Raw genomic sequence first — 16,749 nt, 5'->3', positions numbered from 1 at the left:
CCTGGCAGAGATGGTGTAGGGTAGGTCACAGACACAGTCAAGTTTTTTTTTTAATTAAACAAACAATTCCCCCCTTCCCCATCCCAGGAAGCTGGCTGAGCTCATTTGCCTAGTGCCTCAGACAGTTTATTTGAATACCAAGTGAAAGATTAATCTCCAACAAGTTTTGGGGGCTTTAACAGGGTAAACAAATGGACAGGCGGTGAAAGTAAACATTGTTATTTCCTCCCAAGCTCCTTTCCAGTCTCCAGATTCCTCTCCTTTGGCCTTTCTCTGCCTCCAGTCTTCTTCCCAGGCCTGGTGCCTGGTACCCTGGAAGAGTACTGAAATTGCAAAAGAGACATTTTTAATTATAAGTACCACAGTAATGAATTCAAGTACACTCGTTTATCATAAAGGGCTTTCCCATCTGTCTCTAAAGTATACTTAAAAATGCTGTGTATTTGGTAACATTAGCACCAAGCATCTTCCACATGTTAATGTTTAGCGTTGTAGATGTTTGCTCTGCACCACAGCCCCAAGACAGCTTAGCGGTCCTTCCAGAAAGCGCACATTGATCTCTGCGTTTGGGAGCACCTGTGTGGTCTCCTCCTGATTTATCTGTACTCCAGTCTTCTCGGGGATCTGTCAGTCCCCTGGCAAAGGTAGATTAGGGCCTGGGGACTGGGTGGGCATCTCACCACCCTGCCAGACAAGAGAAAACAAAGTCCCCAAGTCCCACAAGTTCTCCTGGCCACTGTACAAATGGTTCTTGAGCATGGAGAGTTTCCAAAGGCCCTAATTAGCAACGCACAGCAAACATTTCTTTGCATTAGCTAATGATCCGGCTACACTTGTAAGCAAACAGAACCAACATATCTAATCAATGCTGAAAAACCAACCAAATGCCTATTACACATCTGGATGTAATTTTCTCGTTAGAACAAAGTGGAAACATACGCAGGTTCCTCTGATCTGTGTCTTAACAAAGAAATTGTTGATAAAAAAAAGGGGGGGTGTATCGGTCAGTCAAAGTGTCATTTTGATAAAGTCTGCTAGTTTCTCTTCAAATGCTCCCAGTTTAATTTAGTTGTTTTCCTGCAATCTCTAATTTGACCAGCTTGTGTGAAACCACAAGAGATTCTTTGGAGGTGATTTTATTTGAGGTTTTTACTGCTGTCTAGGTCTGCTACTGATTTTTTTTCCTTCTGCCTTCTCCTCTCCAGCTCCGAGCCTAACCTGCCCCTTTTTGATAATGGCGTGAAGGCAGGGGAGGAAAAAGCTACACGGTAATGCTGAGAAAAAAAAATTGCTTCTGGGTCCTAAATTCTTAAGTTTATGACAATGCTCAGTTTTAAACAAAAAAAGTCAAACGGGGAAATACATGATAATAACTTCCAGAAAGAAAAATAACAGAAGTAGTTTTTTTTTAAATGGCCACAATTATGGATTTCAAATACAAAGCCATAGCTCTCAAGGATATTGTTATTCTTATGCCCAGCCTTCACAGACTTTGCTCCTGATGCCTAGCACCAACACTGTGTAACATTTAATTTTCTTTTTGTGAATGTGTGCTGGTACTGGGATTGAACTCAAGCTTCATGCTCTCCTTTTGCTCAGGGCTGACCCTCTACCCATTGAGCCACACCTCCACATCCAGCCTTTTGCTAGTTAATTGGAGATGAAAGTCTCCTGGATTTGTCTACCCTGGCTGGCTTTGAACCTAGATTCTCAGATTTAGTTTCCATAATTAGCTATGCGAGTGGCGCTGTGGCTCAAGTGGTAGAGCGCTAGCCTTGAGCTGAAGAGCTGAGGGACAGCGCCCAGGCCTAGAGTTCAAGCCCCACGACCAACAAAAAACAAAAACAAAAACAATTAGCTATGCTATGAGAATTGAGACGAGAATTGGAAATCAGCAACAAACAAACAGCTGTATATACATGTCTGCATCAACATAAAGCAAACCTCTGACATACTTGTTTCTTCTGCAGGGGATAAAAACAATATGTACTGGCCGTAATCCTAACTACTCAGGAAGCTGAGACCTGAGGATCATGGTTCAAAGGCAGCCATGGCTGAAAAGTCTCCATGAGACTCTTATCTCCAATTAACCACTCAAAAATCAGAAATGACACTGTGGTTCCAGGTGGTAGAGCACTAGCCTTCAGCCTAAGAGCTCAGGGACAGCACCCAGGCCCCAAGTTCAAGCCCCATGATAGGCAAAAAAAAAAAAAAAAAAAAAGAAAGAAAGAAAAGAGTAACTACTGTTATTTGTAAACTATTTCCTGTAGAAGCAGCACATTATTATATTATTTCATATAAACATCACTGACATATGAACACATGAAAGGTAAAGAAGATTGTCCTTAAAGTTTAGGGGAACAATATTAAGGATTTCATGAGTAAGCTAAATTTTTAAATTTTCTTTCAAATATGCTGTAGGCAAGTTACACACATATTATTTATTTAAACAGAAGATTTAAGCACCATCAAGTGTAATGCAATTTGATGAGTTTTTAGCATTATTATTATTATTATCATTATTTGCCAGTCTCAGTGATTCAACTCAGGGCCTGGGAGCTGTCCCTGAGCTGCTTTCCCCCCCCCCCCCCCCCCCCGAGCTTCTTGTTCAAGGCTAGCGCTCTGCCACTTGAGCCACAGCGCCACATCTGGCTTTTTCTGTGTATGTGGTACTGAGGAATCAAACCCAGGGTTTCATGCATGCTAGGCAAGCACTCTACCACTGAGCCACCTTCCCAGTCCCTAAAGTCTTCCAATTTTAAGGTCATTATTGTGTCTTTTCTCCACCCGTCCCTACATTAGAAGGAAATCAGAAGGTCTGGCCTGGTTTCAAATTCTACCGATAAAATATTTAAAAGCTCATTTCCAGTTTTTACTCCTACCAAATATGGAAAATGTGGCAAGCAGCCGTAGTTTCTGTAAACAGTTATTAGAAAATATTTAAAGTCAGTGTGGTGGAATTGATCGTGAAGGAAGTTAACGTAGCAGTACTTTTTTGCTCTTGTCCCAAATACACATGGTTGACTTTTTTTTTTAATATTATTTTATTTTATTTGAGAACATACTGTACAGAGGGGCTACAATTACATGGGCAGGATAATGCATACATTTCTTACCAAGCATTGCAGCCTCCTCCTTTGTTATGGTTGACTTTTTGTTTCGTGACCAGTCAGTCCAGACACACCCACTGGTAATGCTAAAGGAGAGCAGGAGAAGTCTCAGTTTGTGCGATGCATAGTTGCAGCTGCCAAGCGTTGCCTACCTTGTCTTAGAGGTGATCATGGGATGGACGGGCCACAGCCCGGCCGGTGACACAATCCCTGGAAGATCACTCACTTCAAGACCACGGATCCATAATATGACGGGTGGCTCACCCCGTAATCCTAGCAGCTCAGGAGACTGAGGTTTGAAGCCAGCTCCAGCCGAACATTCTGTGAAACATTATTTTGCATTGGTCCAGCGTTTTGAGCTCAGGCCCCTGGGCACTGTCCCTGAGCTTTCCTAGGCTACTTCTGGCTTTTTTTTTTTTTTTTTTCTTGGTAGCTCATTGGAGATAAGTTGCATGGACTTTCTTGCCTGGGCTGGCTTCCAACCATGATCTTCAGATCTCAGCATCCTGAGAAGCAAGGATTATAGGAATGAGCCACTTGGCATGTCTCTGAAACTCTTATCTCCAATTAACCACCAAGAAGGTGGTTAATTGTAGAGCGCGATCCTTCAGTAAAAAATGTAAGGGTCAGTGCTCAGACCCCGAGTTCTCCCTCACTCCTATCCAGATGTGACGCAGGCAAGCGCTAGGCTCCCCTAAGGTTAACCAAGGACTCTTCTTTATTTTAATGGGAACACCCCACACCTGCCATGCTGGACTCCAGAACTTACCATGGCCTCCAAATGGGCTAAAACCGGTTTTACTTTTCATTTATAATTGATACGGGGGGTGGATGCAATCACAGAGGAGTCAATATCATACATATTTAAAACCAAACTCCAACAGCAAAACGTATTATCTAAAATGTTTTTTTTTAATATTTCAAAGAAAAAGATCTCTGTAAAAGCAACTTTTCAGTAACACGCACGTCTGTTTACACAAGCTCTCTCCCATAAGTCTCTTGAAGGTATAACAATGAGACTGAGAGCCGTGTTACACGCCAAAAACTTGTTCATTAGGTTCCAGCATGAAAATGTGTGTTTGGGCCAGGGGCTGATGCCTGTAATCCTAGCAGCTCCTGGGCCTGAGATCTGAGGATGGCAGGAAAGTCTCTGTGACCCTTAACTTCAATGAACCACCAAAAGAGCAGGAAGCACCCTATGGCTTGAGTGGCTCACATTCTAGCCTTGGGGCGGGAGTGGGGGGGACAGGGCCCAGGCCCCGAGTTCAAGTCCCGGTAAACACACACACACGTTAGATGTGCCTTTTGAACAAAGTCATCACCATCTGTGTTAAAATGGTATGGTTCACCCACACACTTGGAGACAAAAATCAGGTATTCCTTCTGGAAGCCTGTCTCAAGTCCTATCAAACTAGGATCTTGGTCTTGTGGCCAGCCCTTTTCCAGGATTCACCCCACCCTGCCACCCCTCGCTGGCCCAGCGTGCCCCCAGAGGGGCGGACAGGTTTTTAAGTCCCATGGTTTGTGCCCTTGTTTCAATGAGTCTCTTTGTTCTTAGGCTTGAGGCAGGGCCTGGTCTTCTGTTGGTGGAGGGGGGCCTGGTCTTCTGTTGGTGGAGGGGGGCCTGGTCTTCTGTTGGTGGTCTTCTGTTGGTGGAGGGGGGCCTGGTCTTCTGTTGGTGGAGGGGGGCCTGGTCTTCTGTTGGTGGAGGGGGGCCTGGTCTTCTGTGGATGGAGGGGGGCCTGGTCTTCTGTGGACGGAGGGGGGCCTGGTCTTCTGCAGGCTGAGGCCCCCTAAGTCCTCCTGCTCTCTCCCCTGCCTGGGACGAGGACCGGGCGCTGCCCAGCCAAGGGTGGGGAGTCGGGGTTTCCTGGGTCTGGGGAGCCTTTCCCATCCGCAGCTTGGGTTCCCTGAGACCGCAGCTCAGGGCAAATGGGGGACACGAAGACCCTGACTGACTTAGGTGTACAGCCTGCCTTTCTGAGGAGCAGCCCCAGCAGGTCCCCCAGACCATGGGCCCCACCCTGAGACCACGGCCCCCACCCCCATACCATGGGCTCCCCAGACCATGGGCCCCCTCCACTCCCAGACCATGACCCCCACCCCCAGACCACGCCCCCCAGACCATGGCCCCCACCCCAGACCAAGGCCCCCCCCAGACCATGGGCTCCCCCTAGACCATGGGGTTTCCCCCCAGACCATAGGCCCCCCCAGACCATGGGTCCCCCCCAGACCATGGCCCCGACCCCCGATCATGGGGCCCCCCCAGACCAACGCCCCCCCAGACCATGGCCCCCCCAGACCATGGCCCCCCCAGACCATGCCCCTTCGAGACCATGGGCCCCCCCAGACCAAGGCCCTCCCCAGACCATGGCCCCTTCGAGACCATGGCCCCCCGAGACCATGGCCCCCCCAGACCATGACCCCCCCAGACCATGGCCCCTTCGAGACCATGGGCCCCCGAGACCATGGCCCCCCGAGACCATGGCCCCCCCAGACCAAGGCCCTCCCCAGATCATGGCCCCTTCGAGACCATGGCCCCCCAGACCATGGGCCCCCCCCCCGCCAGGCCAAGGCCCCCGCCCCGCCGCGCAGCCGGAGCCGGCCCGAGCCGGAGGACTCCTCGGTGGAAGGGAAACGCGCGGAGCGGCGAGATCCGCGCCAGCCCAGCCCGCGGCCCCGCCCGCCCGCCCGCGCACGCGCGCTCCCCGCCGCCCCACGTTACTTTGATTGACGGCGCGGCCCCGCCGCTCTCCGTCCCGCCGACCTTCCCCCTCCCCCGCCCCGCCCCCGCCCGCCCGTCCCGCGCCCCGCCGCTTCCCATTGGCCGGCCCCGCCGTCCTCCGCGCTCCTCCGGAGACCGGTGTTGGCCCGGCCCGGGAGGACGCGGCTGGCGGGGGCGGGGCGGGGGGGCGGGGGCGACGGCGGAGAGGGCGCGAGCGGGTGGGCGGGGCGCGGAGGGGGCGGGCCCTCCGGCGGCACGCCGCGATAGGCTCCGGGCGGATTCACGTCAGCGCCCCACGTTGGGCTGGGCGCACGCGATTGGTCGAGGCCGCCGCCCCCGCCCGCCCCTCCGCCCGCCCCCGCCCGCGGGCCCGCGGCCCCCACCCGCGCGGGGCTGGGCGGGGCCGGCGCGGGGAGCTCGGGAGTGTGAAACCGCGTGTTAATGTAACCGGCGCGAGAGGCGCGGGCGGCGGCGGCGGCGGCGGCGGCGGCGGGAGCGGCGGCGGCGGAGCGCGGCGGCGGGCACCCCGCACCCCGATTGCGCCTCCTCCTCCTCCGTCGCGCGGGCGCGGGACCTCGGACGCCCCGCCGCCGCGACCGCGCGGGACTCGTCCGCCGACTTCGCGGGCCGCGGACGCAGGCCGAGCGGCGGGCGCGCCCGGGGCCCCCGCGCGGACCGCGGCGCCCGGGCCGCGGGAGAACTTGGCGGCGGGGCCGGCGCTCCCGGGCCGGGAGGCCGCGCCGGCGGCGTGCGGGGCGCCGCGCGGGGCCAGGGCCCGATGCGCCCCGGGGCCGGGCGCCGGCGGCCGGCTCCCGCGGGGCCGCGCGGCGGGGAGTAGCCCGCGGCGTCCCGGAGGCGGCGCCCCCCGCGCGGCGCCCGCCCGCTCTCCGCGCCGGGCCGGGCTCGGCTGCGCCGGGCGCGGGGCTTCTGATCCCGACTCGGACCCGGCGCCCCCGCGGCCCCGACGCCGCCGTCGCGGGGCGGAAGCGGGAGCCCCGGGCGCCCGGGACGCCGCGCCCCGCGAGGCCCGGCCGGCCCCGCACACGTAGGCTGAGGCGGCGGGGCCCCGCGCGCCCCGCGATGCGGGCCTGAGGGCGGGAGCCGGAGCGCGCGCCCCCGGCCGCCCCGCGCCGCCCGCCGCCGCCGCCGCCGCCGCCCCCTCGGCGGGGGCGAAGTTGGAGATTGAGCGCAGCGTGGAGTGGGGCGGGGGCCGGGCCGCGGCGGCCGCCGGAGCGATGTTCCCGCAGAGCCGGCACCCGGTAAGCGGCGGCGGGCGGGGGTCACCGGGCGGGGTCACCGGGCCGGGCCCTTCCTGCGGGGCGGCCGGACGGGGCGGCCGCGGGCCCGCAGCCCGAGCCGAGCGGCCCCGCTTTGTCCCGCCGCCCCGGTCCCCCCGTGACGTCGCGCCCCGCGTGTCCCCCGCCCGCAGACGCCGCACCAGGCCGCGGGGCAGCCGTTCAAGTTCACCATCCCGGAGTCGCTGGACCGCATCAAGGAGGAGTTCCAGTTCCTGCAGGCGCAGTACCACAGGTGCGTGCGCGGGGCCCGGCACCCCGACACCCGCACCCCGAGCCCGGCACCCAGACACCCGCACCCCCAGCCCGGCACCCCGACACCCGCACCCCGACACCCGCACCCCGAGCCCGGCACCCCGACACCCGCACCCCGACACCCGCACCCCGAGCCCGGCACCCCGACACCCACACCCCGACACCCGCACCCCGACACCCGCACCCCGAGCCCGACACCCAGACACCCGCACCCCGACACCCGCACCCCGAGCCCGGCACCCCGACACCCGCACCCCGACACCCGCACCCCGAGCCCGGCACCCCGACACCCACACCCCGACACCCGCACCCCGACACCCGCACCCCGAGCCCGACACCCAGACACCCGCACCCCGACACCCGCACCCCCAGCCCGGCACCCCGACACCCGCACCCCGACACCCGCACCCCGAGCCCGACACCCGCACCCCGAGCCCGACACCCGCACCCCGACACCCGCACCCCGACGCCCGCACCCCGACGCCCGCACCCCGAGCCCGGCACCCCGACACCCACACCCCGACACCCGCACCCCGACACCCGCACCCCGAGCCCGACACCCAGACACCCGCACCCCGACACCCGCACCCCCAGCCCGGCACCCCGACACCCGCACCCCGACACCCGCACCCCGAGCCCGACACCCGCACCCCGAGCCCGACACCCGCACCCCGACACCCGCACCCCGACGCCCGCACCCCGACGCCCGCACCCCGACGCCCGCACCCCGACACCCGCACCCAGACATCCTGAGCCCAGCACCCTGACACCCCGATACCCCGACACCCAGAGCCGGGCACCCCTACATCCGCACCCCGGCACCCCGCACCCTGAGCTCGGCACCCTGACACTCCGGCACCGCGACACCCCGAGCACGGTACCCACACCCCGATACCCACACCCCGAGCCCGACACCCGCACCCCGACAACCCGCACCCCCAGCCCGACACCCACACCCCGACACCAGCACCCCGAGCCAGGCACCCCAACACCCCGACCCCGACCCTCCGAACCCCGACCTAGACACCCCGACATCCCGAACCCCGGACACCCCGACATCCCGAACCCCGGACACCCCGGCCCCGGACACCCCGGCCCGGCCCCCCCGGCCCGGACATCCCGGCCCGGCCCCGGCCCCGGCGCTGCACTTGGCCCGCGCGTCCAGGCGGTGGCGTGCGGAGCCGCGGCCCGCGCTCCCCGAGCCCCTCGGCGCCTCCATTGTCTCCCCTCCGGCCGCCGCCGGGGCCGCGCTCGGGAGCCGCCCGGCCCCGCATAGCGGGCATCTCTGCGGGCCCGGAAGCAGGCCGAGCCCGGTCGATGCCAGGCACCGAGCGGGGGTTCGGGAACCAAAGCCGTGTTGAAACCCGCTGTTTGCCGGCGAAGAAGCCGGGGTTGTCCGAGACAAAGTCCATCCCAGCCCCCGGCCCGGAGGGGATGGACGGGGCCGGGTGCTGCGCAGGGCGCGCTTGGGGACCCAGCCCGTGTGCGTGTGTGTGTGTGTGTGTGTGTGTGTGTGTGTGTGCGTGCGTGCGTGTGTGTGTGTGTGTGTGTGTGTGTGGTCTCAGCTGTGAGCACCCCACCTCGGAAGGCCCTCAAGTGGGAGCTGTCCCGGTGCCCCATCAGGGCTAGCCAGGGCCTCCCGCCAGCCCGCTCCCCGCCCAGCCCGCCCAGCCCGCACCTCCTGACGGGTCTCCCTGTCCCGGCTTGGTCGTTGGACCCTTTGTCTGCGTGTAGCTCGAGGCACGCCGGCACACGCCACATTCACCGAGCCGGAGAACTTCAGCCCACTTCATCGCAGCAGCTCCTTGACGTATTTTGGCAGGGATTTAGAAACCAAAGGCCTTTGAAAGGGACCAGCCAGCGCTGAAGTCACTTTATGGGTCACATTTTCAAAGCCAGACGGCTAAAGTTGGCACATATGGTCCAACCTATCCTGGAAATGAAAGACCATAGAAAGACCAGATTCTGGTGCAGTCCAGAGAATCTGATGCTGATGCCAGGAAATAGGGGGCAGACAAACCTGAGGAGCAATCTGTCTTGAAGGATGGTTTTGTTTTAGTTGTTTTAATTCTTCCAGTCTTACCAGGTGTGCACCACGGTGGACAGGAGCTGTCGCTGAGGGGAAGGAGACGCTGCACTGTGTGCTTTATTTTTATTTTTACTTTTTCCTCCTCTATTAAACACCAGAACAAAGCTTCTGGGCGTTTACCTAGGTAGTTCATGGCTTTTCCAAATTGGTCTTTGTTTTTACTTGAAGTGCAAATATGTGAGGCAGATGTTAAAACAAGTGACCACAAATGTGTACCCTAAGTTGCCTGCTTTGTTTCTTTTTTAGCCTTAAATTGGAATGTGAAAAACTGGCCAGTGAAAAGACGGAAATGCAGAGGCACTACGTGATGGTGAGCATCCCAGATCGAACTTTGTTTCCTTTCCATAAGATGTTAGCAAATATGTGCTCTGAGCAGAGACATGAGAGTTGATGAAATGCTTAGTTCTTTTTTTCTCTTTGCAGTATTATGAAATGTCATACGGATTAAACATTGAAATGCACAAACAGGTAAGCTTTAGTTAAATCTCAAGCTGCAGTGAGAAGCTAGTTCATATGATGCTACAGTTCTGACTTTGTCCTCAGTAGCCGTGGGCTTGTCTGCTATTTTCCTGCCTCCCTGGGAGTTGGTGGTAGGTTATTCTGTAGTAAAGATTGCTTCTTGACAGTTAACGTGGCGCTTAAGTGACTAGGTAAGAGGTGCTTTGAAAATGCAAACCTGCCTGTTCATAGGCAGGTAATTATCAGAGCCTCAGAGGTTTACTTTCCCACCTGGATAGATTTATTTACCTTATTCAAAGATCTGGGCTCTCTTACAGAGTTAAGTGATATTTTTGTGCAGTTTGTGGAAGGAAGTGGGGTCGGGGGTGGTGGGCAAGAAGAACAGCAGTTAGGAGTTTCTCTAATCAGATTAAACAAGGCATATGACTAAGTGTGGAATATTCTTTGTAGACTGTGCTTTGGGGCTGCGTGAAGAGACACTCAGGATTACTGGCTTATTAGCACACATCCTTTGGAAAAAATGCTTGTTTGATGCGGGTTTGGAGGTGCAGGAAAAAAGCCTTCTTTCCAGCCTCAGCATATGTTGGGAGTTGCTTCAGTCCTAGTGGTTTTAAAAGCACGAGAAGATTAGTGGCTGGAAAGCTGGAGCTATGACTATGAGTTTGCAAGTTCCCATAAAATTCACACTTATGGCCACTATAATGGTGTATAAAAAGAGTATTGAGCTGGAACAAGGCACTGAGGACCTCATAAGAGAAGAAAAGCTAAATGATTGCTCAGCCCAGAGGACCCTCGATTGAGTAGTCATTGTCTGCCAAAGAAAGCATTAATGGCAGGGTGTGAGTATTCTGGAGATATGCTGACATTCACTTTTTCATCAAGACGCTGGTACAATAAGTCTTTTAGAAATCGATTGCCTCTTAAAAAATTATCATCAGATGAAGTTGCACAGTTGGACACATTTCAAAGTGCAACAATACAATTCTTACTTGATGTATATGTGCTATTTCATCTCAAACCCTTGTTTCATTAAATTAAAGAGCATTGCTGACGGCCGGGGCACGGTGGAGAAATTGATTAGTTCAGCCTTCAGATCTTCCTTATATTCAAAGACTTTCATTAAGCAAGTGTGTTTCAGAGTTGAATTCTGCTTTTGTAACTCTGCACTCTTTGATTTTTAATTCATCATAGGTTTCATAATGTTATCGTGTACATGAGATCAGTTCTCAGATAGGTGTTTGGAGAAAGAGCTAAGATCAGGGCCTTTCACTGGTAATGTAATTAGGCCTTTTAAAAAAGTGCTGATTTTACTCTGATTTGCTGTTGGTAGCATCTTTAAATTGAGGTTGTTTTGTTTCAGTGGTTTCTACCTTACTGGGGGGGGGCGAGCAGTTATAATTTGTTGAGTAAATGGGTCAGCAGATCTATGGCTAACTGTGGTCATTTAAATTAATTATGCAAGTAGGTTTGGCTGAGAAGATTGATTCCCCTCCCCCACCCCACGAGGTGGTGGTGGTGGTGGTGGTGGTGGTGGTGGTGATGGTGATGATGATGATGGTGGTGGTGGTGGTGGTGGTGGTGATGGCGATGATGGATGGTGGTGGTGATGGTGATGGCGGCGGCGGTGGTGATTGTGGTGGTGGTGATGGCGGTGGTGGTGATGATGGTGGTGATGGTGGTGGTGATGGTGGCAGTGGTGTGGTGTGGTGGTGATGATGGTGGTGGTGATGGTGATGGTGATGGTGGTGGTGGTGGTGGTGATGGTGGCAGTGGTGTGATATGGTGGTGATGGTGGTGGTGATGGTGGTGGTGATGGTGGTGGTGATGATGGTGGTGGTGATGGTGGTGGTGATGGTGGCAGTGGTGTGGTGTGGTGGTGATGATGGTGGTGGTGATGGTGGTGGTGATGGTGGTGATGGTGTGGTGTGGTGGTGATAGTGATGGTGGTGATGGTGGTGGTGTGGTGGTGATGGTGATGGTGGTGATGATGGTGGTGGTGATGGTGATGGTGATGATGGTGGTGATGGTGGTGGTGGTGGTGGTGATGGTGATGGTGGTGATGGTGGTGGTAGTGATGGTGGTGGTAGTGATGGTGGTGGTAGTGGTGGTGATGGTGGTGGTGGTGATGATGGTGGTGATGGTGGTGGTGATGATGGTGATGGTGGTGGTGGTGTGGTGGTGGTGATGGTGGTGGTGGTGATGATGGTGGTGATGGTGGTGGTGGTGATGATGGTGGTGATGGTGGTGGTGGTGTGGTGGTGGTGGTGGTGATGGTGGTGGTGGTGATGGTGGTGGTGTGGTGGTGGTGTGGTGATGTGGTGGTGGTGGTGGTGGTGGTGGTGGTGGTGGTGGTGGTGATGATGATGGTGGTGGTGGTGGTGGTGGTGGTGGTGGTGGTGGTGGTGGTGGTGATGGTGGTGGTGATGGTGGTGGTGGTGGTAGTGATGGTGGTGCTGGTGGGTTTTTCTTTTTTAATCTTACCTTGAAGGGCCTTTTTTTTCTCTTAAATAGTAAGTATTTAGAAAGAGTAAAAGGAGACTGAGTTTTTTCGTAAGCCCATAAACTCCAAGGATTTAATAACCTCATTGAGTCTTTTTCAGGGAACACCCCTTTATGCTGTTGTGTACTGGTGCTGGCTTTATAGGGGAGGGGCGAGATAAAAGAGGTGTGTAATTCTTCTGGGTTCCTGTAGGGCACATGGTGGGCAGACCTTTTCTTTATCATGTAGGAAGAAGGGAGAAGGGGCAGGGAGGGTCAGAAGCCCCGTGGAGTGAAAATAGTTTCCTAATGAGTTCCTGTACTGTGTTGGGCATTTGTTGGTTATATACTGTCTGTCTGTGAGCCTCTGTGCTAATAATATGCTGTGTATAATTGGCCTAGTAATTTGAAAAACGTGAAAAGCTGAGAGACCCCATGTTCATGGGAGGGTATGAAGCCCCTGAAATTCAGTTTATACTGTCAGTGCTGACAGACCCTTCAGTAGAGTGGTGTGCAAAGGCGTGCTGTAATTCCATTTAAAGTGGTCTTCCATTTGAAAAACATCCTTCTGAATGTCACCCATTAATAATAAGTTCTGAGGAGGCATTTGGTGCTGCTGGTAATCATAATTCTTATTAAAACTGGTGACGTCTGGCCCCCAGGGGGTAGCCAGGCTCAAATGGATGCTTTTTGCTGCCTGATCACCAGCATGGCCTAAGTGCTCATTATATTGTAGAGAGGGCCTTTGGAGCTCTTATTAGACCTGACAGGAATGTTCTCTAGGGGGAAACTGGGCATTAGTGAGACTCCTGACAGGCTGAAATTATTCCTGCTTTACGGCTCATAACCAAATGCTAGCCAGCCATCATCAGGGGACACAAAAAATTGTCATTTCTGACAACATCTTTGTTATTGAAAAAAAATGGCAGCGATGGGGAGGTGATCCTCTGAGCGCTCTTTCATGCTCTTAAGATTTGTCTCTCCCTTCCCACCTTCAGTGGGCTTGTCAGAAGGAGAGAGTGTGAAGAGTGCAGTGTCAGATCGCACCACCGGCTCTTCCGTCTGGAAGTTTTAAAGTAGAAGTGTGTCCGAATGAAGAATGGCGTGGCTGTGGTTTCCCATGTTAGAGTTAGCATGGGGCCTGTGGTCCCAGTTCTGTTGTGTCAACACCTGATAAGACCTTCCCCTGTGCTTCCTCTGCTGGGCTGGGGCTAGTTACTGAAAAGGCAGCTGCGTGCAGCATTGCCACAGTAGTGCAAGGTAGATCCTTCCTCTCCATCTCTATCTGAGTAGCTGGTAAACCCGGCTACTCTAAGCCAGGGAGATGTGGAAATGCCTCAGGCCCCTGGAGCCCGGGCCCATGAAGAGCTAACCATCTGCTTGTTCCAGGGCCCAGCCTCCGTTGGAGGGCAGTTGCTTTTCTGTGGCTTTTGTATTTCCTTTGCGATTCCTGCGAACAGCATGTACTGCAAGCATGCATACCCAGGTCGCATGTACCCCCCTTGTGTATATTTTCTGCATGTAGAGCAGACCAGGCTATCAGCTAGGGGTAGGGCGCACGCCTCTAATCCCAACCACACAGGAGGATGGCAGATAATGAAATCAGCCTGGACAATAGAACCACCTCTCAAAAAGCCAAACCACAATTGGACCTGGGTAGTGATGGCTGCTGCCTGCAACCCAGCTGCTCAGGAGTCGGAGGATTGCTGGTAAAGCCAGCCCTGGCAGCACGGTTCCAGCTTAGTCACAGATGCAGGAGTACTTGCCCGGTGTCTCGGCTGTGTGAGAAGGCTGAGACATGAGGATGTGGTTCTAGAAAAGCCTGGATAAACGTTCAAAGGTGCCACCACACATGGAGCATGCTGCTCTTCCCTTTGAGCTATTTCAGCTATGTTGGGAAACATAAGATCTCAGTCCAGGCCTGCCCTAGCCAAAATGAGACTCTTATCTCAAAGATAGCCAGGGCAGAAAGGACTGGAGGTGTGTGCAAACCCCGATTTAAAATTAGTACCACCAGAAAAAAAATTAAAAAATGGGCTGGGAATGTGGTTTAGTGGTAGAGTACTCACCTACCATGCATGAAGCCCTGGGTTCGGTTCCTCAGTACCACATAAACAGAAAATGCTGGGAATGGGGCTACGGCTCAAGTGGTAGAGTGCTAACCTTGAGCAGAAGCTCAGGGACGGGCTGGGAAGGTGGCTCAGTGGTAGAGTGCTTGCCTTACATGCATGAGGCCCTGGGTTCTATTCCTCAGCACCACATAAGCAGAAAAAGCTGGAAGTGGCACTTGTGGCTCAAGTGATAGAGCACTAGCCTTGAGCCGAAGAGCTGAGGGACAGCGCCCAGGCCCAGAGTTTAGGCCCCAGGACTGGAAAAAAAAATACAAAGCCAATTTTCAGTGATCCTCATCATCTGTGGCACCTGTTTTTTCAGTAGTGCTGTCTCTTCACGATTTCCATCGGCAACCTGCCGTGTACTTGACGGGAGTCTTAGTCTACCCTGGCTGTGGTCAGCGTCTGATGCCTGGTCCATAATTTTGATCTGTGTTTAAAGTTTTCTCTTTGGAAAATAAGTTATTCTGTAGTGTGTAGAGTTGGTGTGTGTGTGAAGTATTTAAGTGGAACTGTGTTAGGGATTACGATGAGAGTTAATTCCTAAGATGTGACATTACTTCTTATCTGTGTGTTTAACTCTGCCTTTTTTTGTTTGGTTATTTTTGTTTTTAGTGTGTTTTGTCTCCGGGTTTCTCTGCTGGAGCTTCTAGGGTGAGGCAGGGTGGAGAGTTCAGATCACCACACATCTGCCAGGCATTTGATCTACCACTCGCTCACATCTCTAGGCTTGTATTTTTTTCTTTTTCCCCTAAGTCAAAAATCTCGGACCATAAAACGAGCTGGAGTATTGGCCAGCGTTGATCCTGTAATAATGGAGGGTGCTGACAGCAAGATTGGAGTGGCCCCCAGCTTGTTTTCACTGGACAGGCTTGTCCTTTGCAGCCGTAAATTCAGAGAGGTTAAGACCCTGGTGTATTTAAAGCCCAGACTCTGAGGTACAAGGTTGGCCTGCAGGGTTGTTTTGTTTTTTAAACCAGCAAGCAGAGCTGCTTTCCCACCACGTAACGGGCCTGGTCTCCAGCCAGCGCGCTCAGCCGCTGTGGGTTCCCGTCCAGGGCAGCCTTGGGGTCAGGAGGAGGAGGCCTCGGAGAGCTTAGACACTGTGTCCGTGATTTTCTCTTTTTCTTTTTGGTGGTATTGATACTGAGACGCGCGGCCTCAAGCTTGGGCGGCAGGTGCCCTGCCTCTAAGCCACACCTCCAGCCCAGCCCACTTTGCTTTGGCTCTTTTTGGAATGGGGTCTGATGGATTACTGGCTGCCGTGGACTCAGTCCTCCTGTTTCAGTAACTAGTGTGGCAGACCACCATAGCTGTGGGGTGCGTCCCCAGATCCTCCACATTGGTGCCCCCCAAGTAGCCGGGATTGTGGGTGTGGGCTGCTGTGCCCAGCCACAATTATTAATCACTTGTTAATATTTTTTTGTGCTGTGCTAGGCTCCTGGGTGCTGCCCTTGAGCTTTTTTAAAAGTTCAAGGCTGAGGATGTTTTCCCACTGTTTTGTCAGGAAACAGAACATTTGTTTCTTTCCATGAATGTTTAAATCATTTAGAGTGGTAGTTGAAAACTAAAGATGAATCTAGTTACTGGTTCACAGAACCAGTTTACATTTGTGATCTGAGTCTTTGCTCTTTGATTATCGAATATTTAGGGGTTTTCAGAAATGGATTAAGTAGGAGGAAACAGTTTGTTGGTGCCACTAGACGTTATCAGACTCTTTCCCTACTTTCACTAACCACAGTGCCTTCCGTTGTCCCACACATGGATTTTTCACAGCTAAAATCATTAATGTAGGATAATTAAAATTACCCCCCCCCCCCCGTGCCCCACCGCCTTTTTCTCTTTTAGGTAAGATCTCACCATGTTTCCTCTGGCCTCAGCCTCCCAGATTCTAGGATGCAAGGTGTGTACTACCATGGCTGGCTGTAGTGCTGTGTATATGTGTGTATGGGCCATTCCTGGGGCTTGAACTCAGGGCCTGTGCATTGTCCCTGAGATTCTTTTTGCTCAAGGCTTAGTGCTCTACCACTTGTGCTACAGCACTGTTGCCAGTTTATTTTGAGTAGTTTATGGAGACTCCTGCTTGGGCTGGCTTTGAACTGCGATTCTCAGATCTCACTCTTGAGTAGCTAGGATTACAGTCTTGAGCCACCAGCACCTAGCTATAGTGCTTCTTCATTACATTTTATTTAGTTAGCTGCTTTTCATAAGGTAAGGGCCTTTGCAT

General features: G+C 54.1%; 1 protein-coding gene across 12 annotated transcripts in view; it reads left to right on the top strand.

Moving 5' to 3' along the window:
- The first annotated feature begins 6,976 nt into the window (after positions 1–6,976).
- The window catches only part of Tle1 (TLE family member 1, transcriptional corepressor), a 108,814-nt gene continuing 99,041 nt past the window's right edge, over positions 6,977–16,749 (top strand). For 9 of the 12 annotated variants that reach the window (XM_070035816.1, XM_070035815.1, XM_070035818.1 and 6 more), the window contains exons 1-4: positions 6,977–7,094; positions 7,265–7,365; positions 9,721–9,784; positions 9,898–9,942. In XM_070035816.1, coding sequence (XP_069891917.1) covers positions 7,071–7,094; positions 7,265–7,365; positions 9,721–9,784; positions 9,898–9,942 — 234 coding nt within the window. In that variant the 5' untranslated portion in view covers positions 6,977–7,070. The remainder of the gene's footprint in view (positions 7,095–7,264; positions 7,366–9,720; positions 9,785–9,897; positions 9,943–16,749) is intronic. The other 3 variants (XM_070035817.1, XM_070035813.1, XM_070035808.1) reach the window with 1 other exon arrangement.

Source organism: Dipodomys merriami, unplaced genomic scaffold (assembly GCF_024711535.1).
Source record: "Dipodomys merriami isolate MVZ:Mamm:240054 unplaced genomic scaffold, mDipMer1.0.p SCAF_26, whole genome shotgun sequence".
NCBI classification, from domain to species: domain Eukaryota; kingdom Metazoa; phylum Chordata; class Mammalia; order Rodentia; family Heteromyidae; genus Dipodomys; species Dipodomys merriami.
The sequence above is the reverse complement of the archived record's forward strand: the minus strand, read 5'-3'. Positions and strand labels throughout refer to the sequence as shown.